The 20,335-nt window shown below is 34.9% G+C and overlaps 1 protein-coding gene across 1 annotated transcript in view; it reads right to left on the bottom strand.

Annotated features, from left to right (window-relative positions):
* Positions 1-14,569: 14,569 nt before the first annotated feature.
* Positions 14,570-20,335, bottom strand: part of LOC121858301 (actin-interacting protein 1-like) — a 94,313-nt gene continuing 88,547 nt past the window's right edge. Inside the window, exons 11-13 of the mRNA XM_042354628.1 lie at positions 16,453-16,611; positions 16,087-16,176; positions 14,570-15,610 (exon numbers count right to left, since the gene is read on the bottom strand). Of these exons, the coding sequence (XP_042210562.1) occupies positions 15,326-15,610; positions 16,087-16,176; positions 16,453-16,611 (534 nt within the window). The 3' untranslated portion in view covers positions 14,570-15,325. The remainder of the gene's footprint in view (positions 15,611-16,086; positions 16,177-16,452; positions 16,612-20,335) is intronic.

The raw sequence follows: 20,335 nt of genomic DNA, 5'->3' as shown, positions 1-20,335 counted from the left end.
ACTGGTGCCTGTGCTTTGGCACCTCAACTACCCTGCGGGATTGGAGCTCCTGAACTTGCCTAGCTTATACTACAGACGGGTAAGGGGCGACCTAATTGAGGTGTATAAGCATCTCAGGGGGCACTACTCAGTCGAGTGTCCTTATTTGGAGCTGGCGGACGCTCGCCCCACAAGGGGTCACAGCTCAAGATTGAAGAAGCTGCAGGTCCAGAAAACTGTGAGGGCAAAGTTTTTCGAAGTGAGAGTTGTAAACTCTTGGAACAATCTACCAGAAAGTGTTGTGACAGCACCGAGTGTGAGCTCTTTCAAGACCAAACTTGACCAACACTGGAGCAGGTTCAGGTACATTCAGGAGCCGGTGTATGCCCAGTACTTGCCAACAGTGCGTAACAGAGACGTGACCGATCACCCAAGCGGCTAACGAGCCGATCCCCATTTCCATTTAGAGCTCTCGACTGATTAGTGCCTTCTGAGGTACTTTAAACTAATATTAAATCACCCCTTGTCCATCTATAGTATAAGCTAGGCAACTGCAAGGGTAAATATTCGTCCATTGGCTGGCTGTCCTCAGAGTTTTTTATTTTTTTAAGAAAGAAATTATTTTGATTTGTAACAGAAACCGCTAATTTGCACCAAATTGGCGATCCGGTTTGAGTCAAACACACCATAAAATCCCCCTCCCCCCCCAAAAAAAAATGACCAAACCAAACCTAACCTAACTATTTTTTGGAGCTTACCTGCTACTGTGGTGGAGGACACAACTGGATGATCTGGTGCTCTTATGGTTACAGACCTAAACAATTTCCAAATGAAGGACAGTCTTGATGTGGGTAGGACACCATGATCTTGTAATATTTGAATTGCTTCACTGTTGTTCTGATAAACTCACTGAATAATAGCTAGATAAGGGAGACAGCACTTTTTGCATGCCATCACAAACCTTCAAAATGGCTGCTTCAGCCTTCAAAATGATTGGCCACCCAAGTCACTTGACACGATACTTGAAGATCATTGATTGTCATGTTACAAAGAGAAGGAGAGGACGAGAAAAGTGACTCTGGCAACATGGCAGGTACAGAAATTTATGCCTAGAAATTTGTAAGATACTCCGTAAGATTGATTTGCACCAGAAATGATATGAAGTAATATGTTTGGTTTTTTATAGTCTTTGTGTATGCAATATTGAAAATTGGAAACCTGCGGACAGCCAATGGACGAATATTAACTACTGCAGGTGTTCTAATCTCAATGTAGTGCAGGCACCAGTCTCACCTGGTGCCCCCCTTTTACATGTTCTCGATCAAATGACAATCTCTAAAATATCTCGGGGGGTCAGAAGGGATGACAGTTCTCCAAGTGGGGAACACCTCACTTTGGAAGAGTGTTATTATGGACAAACCAACTAGATATGTGACAGATCTTCGTATCAATCAATCAGAGTACCATCTTCATATCTGATGGTTGGTGACCACAGTCGTCCACTCTAAATGTTTTGGGGCAGTTTTTACCAATCCCCCAAGATTTTATATCTCTCTGGGTACCCAGTTTTTAATATCATTCATCCATTTCAACCTCTACCTTCCCTGGCCCTCTTACCCTTAACTTAGCCCATTATTTGTTATTATCCACTCATCCTTGTGGTTCCCCTCGTCATAAATATGCTGGATGATTTCGTGCTATTAATCACAAACACACTGCTTATAGTCAGGGAGAAAGCCTCCAAATCACACTAGGACGCTCCTCAGAATTCCGTACTCTACCAGTTTAATTTTCAGCCTTTCAGGGGGAATGACTGTTGAACCCCTTATCAAAATCCAGATTTACAGTACAGTATACTGTATTGTCAATATTGCCACCACATCCCTGGATCTGGATCCAAACATCCAGCAACCCAACTTAAAACAATGTTGGCTTTTGTTTATTAGGTTGTTTCATAGTAGTTGCTCCATCAATGCATCTTGCAATGTTCTCTAGTACTTTACACACACTGCTCATCAAGCTCACTAGACTAAAATTATTTGTGGAGTGGCTATCTCCGTTTGAATATAGGACTCTCATATGCCATTTTCCAGTCGCTGGAGATCTTTTGCTCATCAATTCATCTACTGAACAGGGTTTAAGGAGCTCAGCACAACTATCTTAGCACTCTGGGATGCACGCTGTCAGGGCCAGGGTTCTTATAAACCTTTAACCTGTTCCTAATACTGTACTCTTTTGAGAACATAATGTACATCAGCACTGTGTCTAATTCTCGCCTCAAAATTGTTTTTTTTGCTTCCTCTCTTGAGAACACCGAGGAAAAGATTTTGTTTAACACCCGATTTGTCTCCGTAATCACCATCTTCATGTCTCGGGTCCGATACATCTTTAATTTTGATTTATGTAACAGCAGAAAGCCTTACGGTTTGAGTTGTTTGTAATCCGCCTCTGAAACTCTTTTTCAGCCCTTTCACGCTACAGGCTTTGCTTGATTCCTGTACCCGACATACTGTACATCCTCCAGTCCTGTTCGTCATTTGTCGCTACCCACCTCTTGAATTTCCGAATTTTTTCTCAACTACGTTAACCGTTGCATGGTTCATGTGTAACAAGCTCCTTGTATTCCTGGAACCAGTGGGTTTGGTCTTGGGTACAGTATATACAGGTATTTATCAAATAGTTCACTGTACTGGCTATGATATTCAGCATAGTGTCTGCATTCTTGCCTCTCAAAGAGTCAAGCCAGTGAATACCCTTTATCTCCTCCCTCATCTTGCTGTAATCCCTTTAAAATATTTTAACCTTAGCCTTCCCTTACCAGGTTTTAGTTGTATATTTAATGTGGTGTTGGAAGTTTAAAAAAAATAACCATATGGGATTTCAAGATATTCTGCTCCTGCTTCAATTAAAAGGATAAACAAAATTCCACATACCCAAGGTGATTGTTTATTCATATCAAAATGAAGGCGCACAAGGTGATATGAACTTGTTTCAAGTGTTCCAATGGTAAAGGGTGGGCAGGGGAGGGAAAACATTAAGCTCTTATCTGTTTATAGTAACTGCTAAATATCTGTAGTTTAGCTTAGTAAGTCACCTAACTATTACCATATAAAGGGGAATCAATCATGTAAGTTTGGACACCGTTTCATATTTTACAATCATTGTAGGTAGGAACGTGGCCTGTTGTTCTACATACTGTCAATTGTTTGAAGTGCTGTGTGGTCTGTTAGTTTGTACTCTGGACATTACCTCAACCATTTTATTTATACATGGCAACAATAACAATTCCCCTTTGTTTGACGCTGCAGCATATAAACACAATTAGTAATTAATGATGCACTTTCTTTTCAAAAACCTCTTACTAGACATAATTGTACCTATAGCTTTAATGTTACAGTAAGTTCATGTAACTATGAACTTCTAGACCAGATTTAAATATCACAATAAGTCTGTATGCAGCTTTAAGAAACTGTAAAACCTATATAGTTTTTGGTAAAATATAGGATAAAATAAATGTGATTAGCAAAAGCATGCTAAAAAATTAAGCCTAATAAAGTTTACACAATGAACCACCAGATTCTTCAGGGTTCCAGAATGTCTGAAGGAAGCTTTCTGAAGGAGACACAACCTTTTGAAATTCATCCCAATGTGACAGTCAGTGTTTAACTGGCACTGGGGGTGAAGTTATTATATGATTCAAGAGGAACATCGCCTAACAATCAACGAAACTCTGGAGTTTGCTAGAAATTCCTTTTAAAAGGAACATTGCTATTTCCCCTTAGTATATATAAACTGGACCTGCCACATCCAACACGTCATGAGTTCTTTCTCTTTTAACACAAGCGAATCCAAGTTCACAAGACAAAAACAAATCACATTCCATATGCAAATAACCAAACACCAATAAAATACTTAGAAAACACACATGTATTTACAAATCAGTTGTAGAAACTGAATTAAATATTAAAAATATAGTGCTTATTATCTGAAGCTGGATACAGAATTGTAAGAGGATGATGGAAAAAAATTATATATATATATATATATATATATATATATATATATATATATATATATATATATATATATATATATATATATATATATATATATATATATATATATATATATATATAGAGTGATGTTTTGATGATAATTTTCTCTTAGGAGACTGCTTCCATGCATGCAAAATATTAATAAAGCCATTATTATAATATTTAGGCTTTTTTTATTATTTTACAGAAAACTTGTTCAGGATATCTACTGTTTACAATACTGATCACTCATATATACAAATAGTATGTGGTTTATATGATTTATCTGTAAATGCCAATTTCTTAATGCAAAGAGTTCCTTATTTAAAGCAACACTTGAATTCTATGCAAGATAGCATCACAATCATTATGGTTTACTGATTAAAGGCTCACACAATGAATCATTCATTATTTTATCACACAGTTCCCTTTGAAACAAGAAATTTAGTCCCCCATGCAAAATGTAATCTAATTTCAACAAATTCAATTTTTTTAATATTTCTAGTAATAAAAAATAAACTGATAAACTGTACTGTATACAGTAATACCCACTTCAGTTTCTACCATTCTGCGGTACCCTACCCAGAACCGGAATGTTCACTTTACAGCGGTGCATCCTACTCACATACCGAGAGCGGCTTGACACGAGGCGCGCTTGGTAGTCAGTCATCCAAAACATTACCCGAGTTCTTCACCATACAGCCAGCCCAAGTCAGTGATAGTGAGGATATGGCTATATGGACTTTGAGGGTTAGACAAAGGCCCTGCAAGCCTCTGTGGTGAATAATTACAAATAATGATACAGGTGAGGCCAATAATCTGCCCTCTGCCTCGGAACCAACCCCATCCCGTGTGCCCAGCCATCTTTCCTACTAATGTAAGTGTTAAAAAACCCTAATATTATTGATATTTCTCTTAATTATTAATTGTGTATTGCATACCATCATAAAATTAAGAGTTATTTTTTACTACAACTTCGTATTGTGATCTAAAAAGGAAGTAAGGTTTGGGGTCGGTCAGTCTCTGTTTCAATAAATCCCATATGTTCTGTTGTTCGCTGCGTGTTTCCGCTTTACACCCAGACACTCGTTAGAGTTCAATTGACTAGAGTAATGAAGGTATTCTCAACATGTATTAAGGTATCATAAAGCACAAAAGCCAAGTTATAGTAAAACATTATATTCATTATATTTCTTAAATCTTGAGTTTTGTTTCTGTATTGAAAGTTCTAACATACTAAAACTAGTTAATTGATTACCTTTCAAATAAACGACTAAAAAGTGCAACTTCAAGGATCAAAAATATTGAAAATGCACGACCATATTACATCAGCAAAGAATTTTTTTTAATAAAATATATGAAATACTGAATACAAAATGTCTTCCGGAAAAATAAAATTCCAGAATATTTTGTCAAATAACCTACAAGTCTATCTTTAGTCTTGCATCCCACCACAGATACCCAATAAATGCAACAGTGAAAATTTTTTAAGTCTACTGTAGAAAGATTTTTAAAACTATAAACATTAAATGACAAAATACTCGATCCAAACATAGCATCATTTTTACATATGAATCATGTTTGGATCAACATCTCCAAAATTGCACCATAGATTTGTGAGGCCGTCATGTCCCGCCGACACCAATTTCTCATTATCCATCCACACCAATCCTGTTACTTGAGACTGTGGAATTGTGAGTCTGAAAAGAATTAACAAAATAAAAATATGACCAAACAAGATCATCATTTACAATTAAAAATATTTGTTAAAAAGGAACACTGTTATACAAAATTATTAAACCAGGTCTTACAGATATGGCTCAACAAACCAGAATTTACAACAAGTTTTAAGGTATCACTATTTAATAATTACCAGGATCATATTAAACAACTAAAAACTACACATACACATAAATCTACACTAAGGTCAAAATCCAGTAAATCAAAATGCCATCACTCAATCATATTCAGCATTTAGCCACAAATTATATTCATACTAACAACAAAACTAGTTATTGAGAAAATACTTTTATAAAAGTAGAATAGATACAACCATACTAAATCATTATACTGGAATTCATGAACATGCAAATATCTGATTTAGTCATGTCAAATACACTGGGAGTTAGGAAGCAGGAGACTAATTGGTAACATAATTCTCACCTACGACAAACTACTACAGGTATTACAAAAAATCTTTACCAAAACATTCCAAACATTAGTAATCACTTGATTCACAACTTCACAAAACAAATTTTGACCGGATAAACAAACACAATTTACCAGCAGAGGTTTACTCAATTTAATTCTCCAGCAATTTTATTTGTAGGCAGATCGACTTTTTGTAGCAAAAAACACATGATGGTGGAGTGACACTCTGAAGGGAATAGTAACATGTCACTTATAATTAAGCTACTTTGCCTAGTACAGCATGCCCTTAAAATTCACGGGGGTTAGATCCTCAAAGACATGATAACATATTTGTTCATAGGACAATTGTTTCTCCTTAATTGAACACTTGTGTGTGTGTGTGTGTAGACACACATACAAAACACCTAAAAAATAAATAATAATGGTAAAATCCTCTCACAAATGATCAGAAAACAAGAAATAAAAATTTAATAAGTCAGTACCCCTCCAAAACTTGATTGCTTGTTAAAAAACCTGAGATCAACTTGAAAATACAATCAAATTTTTCTAAAACTTTTTATATTGTTTCAAATTATCATGACTTTTCACATTATTTTTGTATGTGTTTTGTGTATGTCTACATACCAAAATACACACATACAATATACCAAAATATTGTCCTAGAATGAATGGCTCCCTGTCCTGGCTGCAAAAATACCAGTAACTTCACTCTATAGACATTCTTGGGCATATCCAGGTGTCATCACAAATAATCGAAATCTAATTAAAAATCAACGTATTGTCTGAAAGCATGCTGTACACCACAGAAAAGATAAATGAAAAAACACAAAATGCAACGTACTATAACAGGTAGGTGTAACCCTACATTTGAGCACTGTTTATGTTGATGAAAGATGAAGGACAGGATTTCATCACCAGTAAGGAATGAAGGCTGATGTAGTACAGTAGTCTGTACAACAAAATTTGCATTTTTTTATCAGGATTCTACCCAGACAGGTCATGACCACATCAGGGCCTATAAAAAATGTAATAACAATAATAATAATAATAATGATGATGATGATGATGATGATAAAATTAATGATAATAATAATAATGAAAGAACCATAAAATAAAAATAGAAAAAAAATCAAAGTGAAAAAATATATATATGTATGTTATGAATAGTAAGAAAATAATTGAGAACCCGCAATTGCATGTAAATGAGGCAGTCAGATCAACAACAAGGACTTGGTCACAATTTTTTTCGAAATGATGCCACTATCTAACGCAGGAGTCCCATAGACAACACATTATAACTTCAAATATCTTCTAGCGGTAGTATCCCTGTTTGGTAGCCGCCCAATACCTACACACATGGACATGGGTAGCAGGAATGACATTGTTAAGAGTGAAGGAGGAGATGATAAAATTGAATTTGTTGCCACACACAAATAAGAAAACCCTTGTAATGAAACTCAAACACTGGCTGTTAAGCTAAATCTAAACAAAAAACAAAAACAAAAAACCATCTGCAGAAACAGGTATTAATTTTTTGTACCCTATAACCACCACCATGAAAACAAAACAACATGCATTAAAAACAAACAAAAAAATAAACAACAATCAAACCATTAGTTTTCCACCTGACATTCAAAATTTTCACATACTCCCATCAAGGCCAATAGACAAGACCAGTTCCTTGTCAAAAACAGTAAGCCTGTGACTTGTAGCTAAGGTGAGAATCTGTCAGACAAACGTGATTCTGAATCAAAAAGCAAAGTGATAACATGCTAAAAGAAATAATCTGACAAATTTAAAGAAAAAATAATATTCACAAATCAAAGCTTTACTAGATTCATTCAAATACTAAAAATGGTTTGAAAACCTAGAAAGTTTCAGTCCAAAATTAAAATTAATAACATAAACCAGTCACAATAAATAAAATTCTGTACAAGAATAATCATACCCACTACACACCAACAAGTAATATTTCCAATAGTCCCAGACAATGATATCATATCATTTATGGATCAAATGCTGAAACGTTATATATCAAACACACAATCAATCAATCAATCAATCAATCATATACACCACCACCACCACACCACCACACACACAATAATAATATACATATATATCAACAAATAAACATAAACAACAACATATATATATAAACATATATATATATATATATATATATATATAACATAAACATATACAACAAATATATATTGATCAAATCACCGAAAATTAACAACTTAAACTAACAACAACTATATTCAAACACTTCAGCTACCTCTGAAAGATATCTCAATAAAATCTAAACCAAAATTCCACCAGTTATCTTATCACGTTTTCATTTATACAACCACAAAAAAAAAAAAAAAAAAAAAAAACAACATATATATCTATACACATATATATATATACATACAATATATATATATATATATATATACACATATATACAGTCAACCTCACATTCTTTTGGGTCACATTCACGCACGCTCAACAGCGATGCCCTGCCACGAACCTAACGTGCATTAAAAGAACCCCATTACGAGAAGCCACCCCAAAAACCCACCCCCCCCCCACCAACCCCCACTCATCCTCCCTCCATCTAAAGTCTAAATAGTAGTAAAACCTCAGGAAACTTGAGTTCGGTCTTGGGTACCTGGAACCAATTAGAATAATCAAGAATAAGTTCTGTACTTACATTATGGTGCATTATCACCTAACTTAGACGGATAACAAGAATATATACACCATACTATATAATAACCAGACACTTGCCAGATTAAACTACTGGTGTTATAATTTTAGAAGAGCACCTAGTGACAGCAATATAGATCCCGCACTCTATCAGAATAAACAATTAAAAATTGAAAAAAACATTCAAATAATGGAACGAGTAAAACCTAAAGTAGCCCTAGAAAGCGCGCATCACGTTTGCATAACGCTTATAGAATTGCTATACAGGAGTACATCAATACTATAACACAATCTATATATCCATAATATGTTTTGATAGATATAAGAAATGCCTATGTTACTGTTTCTGTTTTTTGTCTATTGTAGTGTACAGTACAGTGGTCCCTCGGTTAACGAGCGCCTCGGTTAATGAGATTTCGGTTAACGATTTACCTTCCATAAGACTCTTTACTTCGGTTAACGAGTTTTTTACGAGCCGACTTCAACATGTTTTCGCTTGCATTTGGCGGTCCAGCAGCTATAGTATTAGTCCGCCAATACAGTAATCGGTTTTAGGGCTTAAATTCCTTACTATTTTAGTAAATATCAAGAAGTTTATACTATTCAATAATTTTAAAAGTTTAACATTAACTTTTTTAGTCATTTTAACAAATATTGAACATAATTGAAGGTAAAGAAACTAGTTTCTGGCGTGCCATCCAGCCTGTTAACACACCAGACAGGAGTTAGTCTCTCTCTGTTTTCAGTGGAGGTAACATCTAGCTTGAGACTCTCTTCAACTAAACGCTTTTTTTCTGTGTTTCCAAGCAAATTATTGGTCATTTTGAAATATATTTTACATATTGACAATATATAATGTAATGCAGTGTTGATTTAAAGAAAATAATCTTGAAATACACCAAGAGAACTAAAATTTTATGGGTGAAATGGTGCCATGGGGTGACTTCTCTTCCACCCCAATGCCTTCTCTTCTTCCTTCTCCTCCACCCCCATTCTAATTCCCATCATCATCATCATCATCATCATCCAGGAGCCTTCTACATACACACCTCAAAGTAAGTGTACTTTACTACCTTTTTTGTTGACTTTAGGCAATTTTCGGTGAACTGGAACCAATTACCCAAAAACCCATTGAAACAATGGTTTCGGTTAATGAATTTTTCGGTTAACGAGCAACCTTCTAGAACGAATTGTGTTCGTTAACCGAGGGACCACTATATTATATTCTCATATGATTGGCCTCTTATGGTTTATGGTTCATCATGATTAATTAAACATCCTCAGTAATAGAGAAAAAATACAATACTGTAAGTAATTTGTAATATAACTTGAAAATAAAAAGATTAGCTGTATCAAAAGGTTGTTTACTCAATATGTATTTGTGTGAGAGCTTTCAGCAGACTAGCTTACAACAGGGGTCACTATAACACACTGTATAATATTTCATATGAAGATACCTTCCTAACAACGTTATTTACTACCTTTGAGTGTTATATGATGGCTAAATTTGGGTACTTGTGCCGTTAGACAAATGATTAATGAATAAACCAGGGTACAGTAAGTCCTCGTTTAACGTTGACCCCGACAACATTGTTTTGTTATAACGTCGCTACTCTTTAGATACCCATGATTCAGACAACGTCCCTACCGATTCGGTATAACGTCATCACAGACTACTTTGTACGGGGCATCACCCTCTCTCACCCAGTCAGAGCGGGAGGAGCCACCCTCCAGGTTACAGTAACTCACCACCTTCCTCCTCTCTCACCCAGTCAGAGCGGGAGGAGCCACCCTCCGGGTTTCAGTAACTCACCACCTCTTTCCACTACCCAATTACACATTCTCGCTTCCACCTCCCATCAGTAAGTACAATACAAAATGATTTAGTTTATTTATCTTTTTGATGTATAATATACCCTGTATACTATTTTCCATAAAAAATTATTTTGAATCATGTATATGTATTTTATTGGGCAAGTTAAAGGACTGGGAACGAATCTCAGATTTTTATCTATTTCATATGAGAAAGTTGGACTCCAAGTATCGTTAAGTAAGGTTTTCAGAACGGAACCGCGAGGACTTCTTGTACTGTATATGCATATATACATATATATATATTTACCGTATTTTTGGGCTTAAAAGACGCACTTTTTATGACAAAAATATACCTCGAAAATTACCATGCATCTTCCAGGACACTAGTTGATGAGTTGTAGCAGAGGTTTTTTAAATCAGCCTCTTACAAAGACTGTTACCTCATTACAGTACTTAACAATTACAAGTATTCTCTATACAGTACTATAAAACTGTTGATTTAACTAATATTGTTGATATATTGCGAAAAAAAAAAAACCCTTGCTGCTGTGTGGTTTGTTTACTAATGGCAGTGGTGTGGCACCGCCATCTATTGAGGAATTGCTAAAGGTTGTCTGCTGGTCTCAAATGCAGGAATGTTTGTTTCTTTATATGTAGGCTCTCATATTTGGACACCTATTTACAGTAGGCTCTCATATTTGGACACCTATTTACAGTAGGCTCTCATATTTGGACACCTATTTACAGTAGGCTCTCATATTTGGACACCTATTTACAGTAGGCTCTCATATTTGGACACCTATTTACAGTAGGCTCTCATATTTGGACACCTATTTACAGTAGGCTCTCATATTTGGACACCTATTTACAGTAGGCTCTCATATTTGGACACCTATTTACAGTAGGCTCTCATATTTGGATACCCATTTAGACTGTAAAAACCCCACAAAATTAAAATCTTCCAAATTTAAATACAACTTCGTCATCCAAGTCAAAACACACACACAACAACATTGGCTGTCCTAACTTTACTACCACTGGTGTGTAGATATTTTTTTTTAATTCAGAAACATTAATTAAAATATATATGAACAGTAAATAAGTGTTGCTTTCATATTCTTATGTAGAGTAATGATGATATGTTTACACATGTGCTCACTTACATGCGTGATCTCTCTTTTTTTTACCCTTAATTGTTAGCTATTTTCATTGTTCCATTTATTAACATTAAATAACATTACTTAAAACAACCATACTAATTTTACTACAGCTACAACCGGGGTCTTATTTTCTTCAGTTTTATATGTAGAACCAATCAGTCACTGGTTTTGTAAACAACAAAAACAATGACGTCTTGTCTTCTCACGTGTTTTAATATTCTTCGTATTATTAATGAATTGTATTGTTCAATTTGCACACATAAACAATAATTCAATCAAAAAGAAATTCAGAAACATTAATTAAAATATATATGAACAGTAAATAAGTGTTGCTTTCATATTCTTATGAAGAGTAACGATATGTTTACACATGTGCTCACTTACATACGTGATCTCCCTTTTTTTTACCCTTAATTGTCAGCTATTTCCATTGTTCCAGTTATTAACATTAAATAACATTACTTAAAACAACCATATTAATTTTTCTACATTAATTTTAATACAGTTACAATGGAGGACTTATTTTCTTCAGTTTTATAATTATGTAGAACCAATCAGTCACTGGTATTGCAAAAAACGAGTTGTTTTTTACTTTTATTTTGTTTTTAAATAAAGATTTTTTGTTTTATATAGACGTTGATATACATGTTTACATTTGCTTACTTTCTACTGGTGGAAAATATTTCCCGTCGTTGTCATACCGACAAAAACAAGAGAAAGAATGTAAACACTACATCCCCTAAGATGTGGAGGTGACCAGCCCGGTGTATAAAATGAGTGCTGTATAAAAGACTTCACCTTCTTATACAGATGTTTTTTAAATTGATGAAAATGACGACTGATAAGCAGTTCTAAGTGATGATATTCAAAGAGGTGTGTATACTTGTGCCAAAAGGGCTATATATCAAGCAACGGTTTCACTGGTGTAGGTAGTAGGCAGCTAATGTACCAAACAAGGAGGTACTACCGTCTGGGAAGACATTGGAAGCATAATGGTAGACCCTGCTGCTATGTGACCAAGTCCCAGGTTGATGATCTGACTTTCATCAGGGTCTCAATTGTTTCTCTTACTTTGACAACACAACATACATACAGGTATATTGTTTCTCACTCTTGATATTTTTTTTCATTTTTGTATTTCTTTATTATTATTATTATTATTATTACATTTTCGCCCCCTAGGCCCGAATGTGGGTCAGTGACCTGTGCCCAGGTGGGCTAAAATGCATAATTATTATTTTTCTTTTTAGAATTTCATTTTCAAAATCAGGGTGCGTCTTCTACGGTGCAGCGTCTTCCAAGCCGAAAAATATGGTACTTAAGTGATGAAGAATACACAATACAGTGGTCCCTCGGTTAACGAAATTTCGGTTAACGAACTCCCTCCCATAAGATTCTTAAATTCGGGTAACGAACAAAAATTCAGTTAACGAATTTCTTACGAACCGACCTCAACATGTTTTCGCTTGCACTGGCCGGTCAACCAGCTTTAGTATCAGTCCGCCAATACATTAATCGGTTCTAGGGCTTAAATTCCTTACTATTTTAGTAAATATCAATAAGTTTATACTATTCAATAATTTTAAAAGTTTAATATTCAATTTTTTACTCATTTTAACAATTATTGAACATAATTGAAGGTAAAGTGACTAGTTTAATGCGCGGCATCCAGCCTCTTAACACAGCAAACAGGCGTTAGTCTCTCTCTGTTTTCACTGGAGGTAACATCTTGCTTGAGACTCTCTTCAACTAAATGCTTTTTTTTCTGTGTTTCCAAGCAAATTATTGGTCATTTTGAAATATATTTTACATATTGACAATATATAATGCAGTGCAGTGTTGATTTAAAGAAAATAATCTTGAAATACACCAAGAGAACTAAAATTTTTGGGTGAAATGGTGCCATGGGGTGACTTCTCTTCCACCCCAATGCCTTCTCTTCTTCCTTCTCCTCCACCCCCATTCTAATTCCCATCATCATCATCATCCAGGAGCCTTCTACATACACACCTCAAAGTAAGTGAACTTTTCTACCATTTTTGTTGAATTTAGGCAATTTTCGGTGAGCTGGAACCAATTACCCAAAAACCCATTGAAACAATGGTTTCGGTTAACGAACAACCTGCTGGAACGGATTGTGTTCGTTAACCGAGGGACCACTGGAGAATTTATTAAATGGTGATAAATATATTGCAATATTATTTATTAAGCGATGATAAATACACAACTGTTCTGTACTAATTTACTAAGTGTTGAAGACAGACATTGTGGAAAGCCAATCAGCTGTTTGCCCTTTGTAAACAAATGACTCATGGTGTTCAGTGTGGGATTCTTTTTTCAGGAAAGCAGATTTTTTTAGGATAATATTTTATCAACCTGGCCCCAAATGATCCTAAATTATAAGAGAATTATGATGGAATTTCATAAAGAAGTGTTAAATTAACCTCTGCCAGCCGCTCTCAGATAAACACTCGTCTTCCACATACAATATACTCCTACACTTATTTGTTCTTATTTTTATCTTTATAATACTGTACAGTATACAGTTTTCTCTTTATTCATAAGACAAATTCTGTGATTGCTGACATATAACACTTTACTGTAAATAACAAGAGGTGATTGGAAATAAATTAACAGAAAAAAAAAATTGGCTGGGAATATGTCACATTTCATTTAAATATCATTAACAGTTAAAGTAATAAAAAAAAATATATATATTAAGTCACTTATTACCTGACAATACATGACTTGTACACATTGACAACAAAATTTATATGGCTAGGTTAGGTTAGGTTTTTTCTGTGAACTTTTTTCTTGTGACTTTTTTCCTGGACTCTATCAATCATCTCAGTGACAATAGTTGTTCACAACCAGACTTTTATGTCTGATTTTCAACCCAGAAAGTTCTGTTTCATATATTTTTTTATATTGTTGATGTAATATTCTTTTAATAACTTTGTTATACACTTAACGACTAGTTGTTGAAGTGCAGTAATAACATAACATCAACTGATATTCTTTGAACAGTTCAGACAAGCAGTGTTATCTCCATCCCCACATGTTAACCTTTTTCCAACTTTTGCATTTTTCCGGAGTGGGGTCTGCACCAATTAGTCCGATTTATCGAGGTTCTACTGTAAAAGGACACTTAATACAACTACTGTACATAACTGCAGGCAGCACTTTGTCCAGACTACAGCTAGAAAACAAACACACATGTTATGATGCACCAACTCAACTTGGGGTTTAAAATTTTGGAAGGAAACTATCCTTGGCCACTTACAATGCAGCTTTGTACAAACGAAGGATAATTGCTCAGTTGGTAGAGCGCTTACCTGTCAGGCAAATGGCCATGGGTTTGACTCCCAACCAGAGATGAGGACTGGGTTCAGTCCTTGTAAACCCAGCATGTAAATAATACACCATCAAACATGCCTGCCAACAACCCTTTAGCAGACTAGCATCCTACCAGGAGGGTACGAGAACCCACTATTTATGAAATGCTACAAAATAGATGATGAGCTTTTTAGTGGAACAAGGATTATGTGAAGATTTCTTAAAGTAACTTGCTAAAGAAAGAGGAAATCCCTTACTCTTTATGATGATATGTTTGTTGGGTTGGGCTAAGCTCCAAATGATGATCATTGTGTCAAGGGAACCACTGGCTACCATACGACTGTCGGGGCTCCAGGCCACACAGTTGATTCTTGCATTATGGAATCCCCACTCTATCTTGTTGAATTTTTCATATGAAGGCAGAGTATAAACCAACACCTGAAAATTGGATTAAAACTTGAAATCCACCACTCATTTCTCCTACACAATAGGAGCAAAAGTAAATTTGTTCACTAACTTTACCATATAAAAATAAACCCCAAAAATCTGGCTTTTAGTAAGGATGCCATAGATATAAATATATGCCAATGAACAAAAATAGTTATGAATATATTCTCAACAAACTCCCACATACACCCCTACTAAAACTTGTAAATTCAACTGGGTTACTACCTCTAATGATAGAAACTTATGACTAACACAAAGTTGATATTCATGATATGAAGAAACTTTGCTAATTTCACTTTAATCTCCATAGCCTATCACTAAAATATGTTGCACAGAAATACTTGATGTGGACAGACAGGGTTACACTATATGGGTTCAATATTGTTTGGTGGGGACACAAAAATGGATATGGACAGAAAATTAGCTGGCTTTGCCTAATTATCTATAGAAGGGGAATATTACTCTACCTTTCGATTGGCATCACAGGCAACAAGGTAACCATTGTCTGGAGAGTAGCTCAAATCAGTAACTGGTCCTAGATGCTCCAAGGTAGTTTTCTGAAAACCATTTCAAGCTTATTCCTAACTTTAGGGAATAATTTGAAGTTTCCATCAATGTGTTTATAAATGTATTGTATCAAATATGAATTAAAACATGCCTAGAAGAAAAAATATACCATTTTGAAAAACTGCAAGTAGAATTTATACAAAGGATTCTGATTAAAAGGAAAAGCCTTTTAATAGGTCCAGTATGACAATGCCATGAATGATAAAAGAAATGTTCTACTTATAATTCAAAATCTAAATGTAGTCATATCAAAGATTAGTACACACCTCTGTTAAAGTGTTGCCACTAAGCGTGTACACATGGATAAGGTTGTCACCACCTCCTACAGCCACTTCATTGCCACCATCTTTTAAGGCTGCTACACAAAGACCATCCCAACTGATTGGGAAACTACCAACCTTTTTGTCATCACGTATAACACATATCTTGAAGCAAAAGAAAGTAAATTAGTATACAAATTGTGTAATATATATATATATATATATATATATATATATATATATATATATATATATATATATATATATATATATATATATATATATATATATATATATATATATATATATATATATATATATATCATGTAAATCCACAATGAAAATGTGGATAAGATAAATCTTGATAAAATCACAGAGGGAAGAGGGAAACGTTAAGTACACAGGGTGCCCTTACTGGACATGAGGTCAGGTCATAATCATGACATCCACTAATCCGCACACCAACACCACCACACACGCAGAGGAGCTTAAGAGAAAGGGCGACGTGACTAGTCAAGTTAAGTCAGGTAAAAAATATGGGACTCACTAATCATCTATCCTACATCTAACCTCAGACTAAAGTTAGGATAATATAATTGACATTGCTGGATTCCTTGCAAGACCAGGAATATTTTGAATATACACGTCATATATTTTGCACAAAAGATAACATATTTGCTCTGAGTAAACAAAATACTTGCATTAGATCTAAAATTTGTATGTCTAATGCAAAATCTATGATGCTTATATTCAAAATGATCATCAAATTGCAAGAATTCCAGCAATGTAAATTATATTCTGGCTGGGTAATTTGTATGAATTTTATAAGCTTAATAAAAAAATTATACTTCACCCGCGTATATGAGTAGATGCACCGCGTAAGTGGGAATTCCGGTTCTGGCAGGGTACCGGGTAAATGTAGAAACGCGTAAAAAAACCCCGCGTAAAGCGGGGTATTACTGTATACATACTGTATATACAGTGGGGTATGCTATAACGAATGGATTCTACTACGAATATTCCTATAACGACAATGACAATGGATCCGCCCGCCGAGGTAGAATCAGAGAGTGGTGAAAAAGGAAATGAGCTTGCAATACCAGGAGATCCACGGGAAGGTCACAGTAGGGAATTGTATTATCAACAAGCAGTGGCCAGAGCTGAGGCAGCGTCGGATGAAGTAAACCGAGCCCTGCGAGAGCTTAAGGCAGGGTGGATGAAAACGATGCACACTGGAATGGTGGCGGGTCAAGAGACATCAGCACTATCACGAAGAAGTGACAGCTCACAGCCTTCGACAGAGAACTTCAGCAATTATGAGAAGCCAATAGTACGGGAAGAAACCCAGCAACAGGCATCGGTCAATGTCGAGAAAATGGCATCGTCTTTACCGCCAATGCTTGCAAACAAAGTGCCTCAAGTCACAATTATGCATCCACAGGGAGAATCAGAGAAGGGTGAAGAAATAAGAGAGCTAGTGGCTACGATGTGCATGCCGCAAGCCACCCTTCCCAAGTTTAAAGGACAAGGGCGGGCGGAGTTTTGGACCTTTATGCATGCCTTCCGTCAATACATGTCAAATGCGGCCGTGCCAGAGAAGTACAAGTACCAACTGCTCATGGATGCTTGTGAAGGAGAAGAGTTACATCAAGCAATCATGGGATGCGACTACAGTGAGTTCTGCTATAACGCGTGTTTTGACAACGCGAATTTGCTTGAACGCGATTTATGAATTGAGGAATGATATTTGTAAAACGCGAACTCGTTTGCTCTAACGAGATTCCACTCGAACGGTTGTTGTGGCTTCAGTTCACGTTCGACATCACATGTTCAATTGAGTTATGTGTTTTGTTTGTGAACAATTGCAGAAATAATGTATGTAATATTTATGTATACAGTATACCTATATATTATAAGTAAATTGTAAAATTTTACATAGGAGAAAATCAAATTACATAGCGTTTTACACCCGCGCTCTCTTTACATCACACACGGTGTTTACAGTTCACGTTCGACATCACATATTCAATTGATTTATGTGTTTTGTTTGTGAAGAATTGCAGAAATAATTTATGTAATATTTATGTATACAGTAAACCACTCACAAGGTCCTACAGTACCACTAATTATTTTATACTGAAACTTACGTTTGGGAAGCTGGATTAAAATGAAGATTACCGGTATATTAAAATAATAAAAATGTATTATAAACCAGTCTAACATACCGTAATAAACACAGCTGCTATTATCATCCCCCCCCCACCCCCATTTGCCAGTGACAAGAAAGGGAAAGTGACCTTGACTGTGACCGCCTGTGGCTATTTTTAGCCATCCTTGTGTTCGGAGGTGGTCAGTAATGCATATCTGTATATTTACTGATCATAATACTTATCTCTTATAAATAATTCATTTAAAATTTATTTTTTTGCAAAGAATATTCAGTAAATGACTGCATTAATTCTTGAAACTACCTACAGTGGTAAATTTAGGATATAAATAATGAACAGAAGTCACGTCATGGATTCGGAGTTTGGTCCTTAACGATCACCATAAATGTAGCCTCCCTTTTTCGCGAAACACGTATATAAATTAAAGAAAATACTTGCAGTATATTTAATATATTACAGTATATTATATATAAATAAATAAACAAATAAATTCAAATTCCCTTATCATCCTGTGTTATATACAGAAATACTTGAGTCCCTGAGCGAGTACACAAAAAGAAAACGGAGGACTAAGACATCCTGGAGTGGATAGAGAACGGACATCTCTACTGGGGGACTCAAACGTTTCTCATGTTTTGTGGGCGCTCTAGCATAATATGAATAATATGTAAATTACAATTTATATATATATATATATATATATATATATATATATATATATATATATATATATATATATATATATATATATATATATATATATATATATATATATATATATATATATATATATATATATATATATATATATATATATGTAAATTGTAAAAATTTAAATAAAAGAGAAAAACTAAATACGTAGCGTTTAAAGTGTTAAAGTGTACTGTACAGTGTTGTGGCTTGGCTCAATGTTTACAGTTCACGTTCGACATCACATGTTCAATTGATTTATGTGTTTTGTTTGTGAAGAATTGCAGAAATAATTTATGTAATATTTATGTATACAGTATACCTGTACAGTATATGTAAAATGTAAAATTTTAAATAAGAGAAAAACAAAATACATAGCGTTTTAGACCCGCGCGCTCTGTTTACTCCACACTTTGTTTGAAACACGTGTGAAGTTTTTAAGTGTCCTCAGTGAATTCTGATTACTGTTTCTCCAATTTTGTGACTATGGAAAAGAAGAATATCTCTGGGAAGCACTCTGGTGATCGCATTTCCGGTGGTGATCGTAAAAGAAAGGCTATAACACTTGAAGGCAAGCTTGATGTTTCATGACTCCTCAGCCTCAACATCAACCTTCTCCCCCATCAAGTTATATTCATATTTTTTCAAGGTAAAGTGTTACATTTACTGTATGATTTCATTATTAGATATGAATGTAACATTTATTTAGACTGTGCTATCCTTTGTGTTAGGCTAACTACGAAATTTTTTTTCGATTTGCAGTAATCTGCACCTAACCCTATTTTCTCCATAAGCCCTGTTATTTCTATTACACGAATTTCTATAACACGATGTTTTACAAGAACACAACTATCGCGTTATAGCAGAACTACCTGTATCTAGCTATCCTTTGTGTTAGGCTAACTACTAAATTTTTTTTTCGACGGGAGTAATCTGCACCCAACCCTATTTTTCTCCATAAGCCCTGTTATTTCTTTTATTCATATAGCAGAACTCTTGTATATATATATATATATATATATATATATATA

Source organism: Homarus americanus, unplaced genomic scaffold (assembly GCF_018991925.1).
Source record: "Homarus americanus isolate GMGI-L3 unplaced genomic scaffold, GMGI_Hamer_2.0 scaffold57980, whole genome shotgun sequence".
Lineage (NCBI taxonomy): Eukaryota > Metazoa > Arthropoda > Malacostraca > Decapoda > Nephropidae > Homarus > Homarus americanus.
Note: the sequence above shows the minus strand (reverse complement) of the source record. Positions and strands in the feature narration are given on the sequence as shown.